The sequence below is a fragment of the Theobroma cacao genome, chromosome 10 (assembly GCF_000208745.1).
Source record: "Theobroma cacao cultivar B97-61/B2 chromosome 10, Criollo_cocoa_genome_V2, whole genome shotgun sequence".
NCBI lineage: Eukaryota > Viridiplantae > Streptophyta > Magnoliopsida > Malvales > Malvaceae > Theobroma > Theobroma cacao.
Window position 1 is genome coordinate 20,345,303 of NC_030859.1, and position 3,853 is coordinate 20,349,155.

The 3,853-nt window shown below is 30.0% G+C and overlaps 1 protein-coding gene across 1 annotated transcript; it reads left to right on the forward strand.

Annotated features, from left to right (window-relative positions):
• LOC18587341 (putative F-box protein At3g10240) lies at positions 1,621–2,817 on the forward strand. Its single transcript, XM_018128909.1, has one exon. It carries the CDS (start codon positions 1,621–1,623, stop codon positions 2,815–2,817), a length of 1,197 nt encoding a protein of 398 aa, XP_017984398.1.

Below are 3,853 nucleotides of genomic sequence, written 5' to 3' on the forward strand. Positions count from 1 at the left end.
CTCCGATAAAATTATTATTATTTTATTGTTATTTTCTCACTTTCGAAATATTTTATCCTAAACTACTTCTTTCGTCCTTTTATCACTTTAAACATTTTAATTGACCTCATTTGCATTCGATCAACTTTATTTATCACCCATATCAATGTATGGGGTATTTCACAAACACTACGTATTGTTTTTTATTGTAATTTTCTTTAACACAAACACTTATTATTATTTTTAATATTAAATGGAATATTTAAGTATAAATACAATACCTTTCTTTTAATTGGCTTAATTTTACTATCATACCTTTAATTCGGAAGTGAATTTGGCCTAATTGTCGAAAATATTTCAAAATAAATATTCACAATTTTAAAATATTTATTTTAAAAGATTTTTAAATTTTTATCTATACAGATTAATTGAGTGTTCTGTTAAAGCATATAATAGTCTATGCTGACATTACATCAAATGTACACTTATTTATTCTATTGTTGGTTCAAATTTATCAATAATTTTTCCATTGACCTAATTTTGTTACTATAATTTTAATTTTGAAACAAGTTTGATCGAATTGTTGAGAAATAGTTAATAAAATATTTAGTTGAAAGTTGTTTTATAATTTCAAAAAATAATTGAAGATAACTCGATAGAAGAAAAAACTCCAATTCCACGAATCCTCTAGCAATAATATTCCCTTCAAAACCATTAAAAAAATCAATCATTTTCAAATTTTGTGTCAGCTTTTGCCTTTTCAATAAACCACGCCATTTTTTCCAATTAAAAGATTAATAATAAATTTGAACTACAGACATAGACCTTATTTTCTAATACTATTTCCTTTATCTATAAATATATATATAATTTTAATTAGTTGCTTCCTCGAAGAAGTAACATTTTAAAGAAAATGAGATGGAATTTGAAGTTTCCTAGTGGTATAAATCTAATTTAAATAAAGTGATAACAAAAAATAGTTAACTTAATATATAATTTTGCACATTCAAACCACCAAAGCAGATTGCTATTCCCAAAAATGCCAGCAAATTAAATTTGACTAATAAGAGTATATTATTACATTTGATTTGAATATTTAATTTAATGATAAATATATATTTTTATATTTAAAAAGATATAATTTTAAAATTTTTTATTTTTGAAACTAAAGAGAAAAAAATTATAACCCATTGTGAAGAATCGAGATTCGTCCCTAAGTTCACCTGAAATAATGTTTTCTTAAAATCCCATTCACAGATCATAAATATATTTTATTTTTAAATTTATGAATTAAAATATCTCATTTACCACATTCTATTTAATTTTAGTTGTATACAATATTTATAAAGCTCTAACATATCCATGAAATTTATTTAAATTAATAAAAAATTTATTTTTCTATTTATTTATTTATCAACCTAATGATTATGCAAAGTAATAGTAACTTTGTTTGACACAAGCACTTATTAAATTGAGCATTTAAATGTAAAGACAATTCTCTGTACTATTCCGTCAATAAAGTTTGCCTTGCGGCATCATCTTTGTTGGTTGTTGACGTATTCTTTGAGTTGTTGCAAACGCAGAGATCTTGCCTTTGAAGTCTTAATCCTTTGTTTCGGATAAAGAACGAAAAATTGTTCCATGTCGATGCCAATTACCGACAAGGAATTGCCAGAAACCTTAGTGATGGAAATCCTTTTGAGGCTTCCCGTTAAATCTCTAATGAGATTCAAGTGTGTCTGCAAATCTTGGTGCTCTTCTTTCCAAACCTCATATTTTATCACCAACCATAAAAACGACAACCTCAATCTCCTCTTCAAGGGTTTTTTCGGGGGTTTTAAGGTCCCTCACTTCTCCCTACTTTCAACTGAAACAGAAAGTAAGAAACATGGTGGACCTAATGTCGAGTTTAATTTGCAAATCAAAGAAAATATCCGTATGCCTGTCCCTATCTGCAGCGGCAATAGGTCACGACTCACAGTGTCTGGTGTATGTAATGGCTTGCTTTGTTTGCATGATGGTTATAGGATTACCCTTTGGAATCCTTCCACGAGAGAAGTTAAGCTTCTTCCTGAATCAACTATCTCTCTTCCTCCTTTCGTAGATTGTACTTATTTTTATTGCATGGGGCTCGGGTTTGATCGTAAGTCAGATGACTACAAGGTTTTAGTGAATGTTATTAATCATGTCCACGATGAAGAGAGAATTATCCCGTTGAAATATATAAGTCAAATTCATTTATACAGCCTAGGTACAGAATCCTGGAGAGAAATTCCTCATCCTAAGGTCTCTTTTGATCGTCTTAAGCATTTGTTTAACATTTACATAAATGGATTTTGCCATTACATAAATGGAATTTGCCATTGGCCAGCGTTTGATGATAGTGGTGATCTAATTCTTTTTTTTGACGTGGCTGAAGAAGTTTTCTCAACATCACGACTGCCAAATTTTGGCATGTCTAGGGCTGAGTGCTTTTGGTATATAGCTTCCTTCAATGAAGCTCTTGCTACAATTGTTCATCCAAAAAGCGGCATGGAAAAATGCTATGATATATGGGTCTTGAATGGATATTTATGGACTAAACAACTTACAATTGGGCCTATTCTTGGAGTTGGGAGGCCGTTGGGATTTTGGAAGAATGGAGAATTGTTTTTGGAAAGTGAAAACCATGACCTAGTTATGTTTGATCCTTGCACCGGAAAGCTTCAGGATTTTGGAATCCACATGCCAAAGTGCGGTACGCAGCTAGTTGTTTATGCTGAAAGCATTGTTCCAATCAAGGGAAGTTCAGAATATAAGGCAAATATAACTCGTCGAGTGAAGTTTCCAGTGAAGTAATTAGTTTGCACTGCTTCAATACTATTGTATTGAGAAGAAGAAACATGGAGGTGAGTAGTATTGAATGTGTTTATTGTATTTATTAAATACTACTGATTTCGGTAGTAAAATCAAAATATGATTCCTTTTGCACTAGAAAACATACTGATATCTTTGTTGATTTTGATTAGAAATTTAACCTTTATCTTGTCTTAGTTATATTAGATTTAGAAATTAAACCTTTATCTTGTCTTAGTTATATTGGATTTAGTTTTTAGCCAATTTTTATTTAACAGATATAAATAAATTTTTTATTAGTAGATTTTCATAATGTCAGCTGTTTTGAGTTTTGTGTGATAAAGCAATAGATACAATTGTAAACTACAAAGAATTTCAGTTGCAGTAATCTTGAGATGCTCACTCCAAGTTTAAAGTTCAAGTAATCTTAGGTGAATTTTTGGTGTAAATATGATGTAGCACTGGAATTTGGCCAGGCAATAGGCAAATGTGTCATTTATCTTGTTGCTTTTAAGATTTAGCACTGCACTGCCACAACTATTTTATTGTGGCAATGGCCCATCAAAATCATTAACATTAAGGTTAACATTAAGGTTATAGCTAGGTGTCTCACATTAATTCTGTAAATTATTCCGATGAACTTGCACGGAATTTTTGCTTTAATCATGGCCATAGCATAAAAGGAAGTTTTATAGCAGACCAAGAGAAGAGATTTCGGCTGATTAACATCAGTGCATGCCATTTATTTTTCCTGGTATATCTTTTCAAAAACATGTTTATTATCATTTAAATTTTGACAATACTATGCCACAAAGAGCAATGTAATTCAGAAAGAAATTTGTACATTTCAACAAAGAGAGCTATACATAGACTAGCAATTCCGTGATGATTTCGTTCAGTTGTTGTGGTTGGATCAAATTTACCATTAATGATTCAATTGACTTAATTTTATTATGGTACTTTTAATTTTGAAACGAATTGTTGAGAAATGGTTAATAAAATATTCAGTTGGAGCAACTGAGGATAACATGATAGAAGA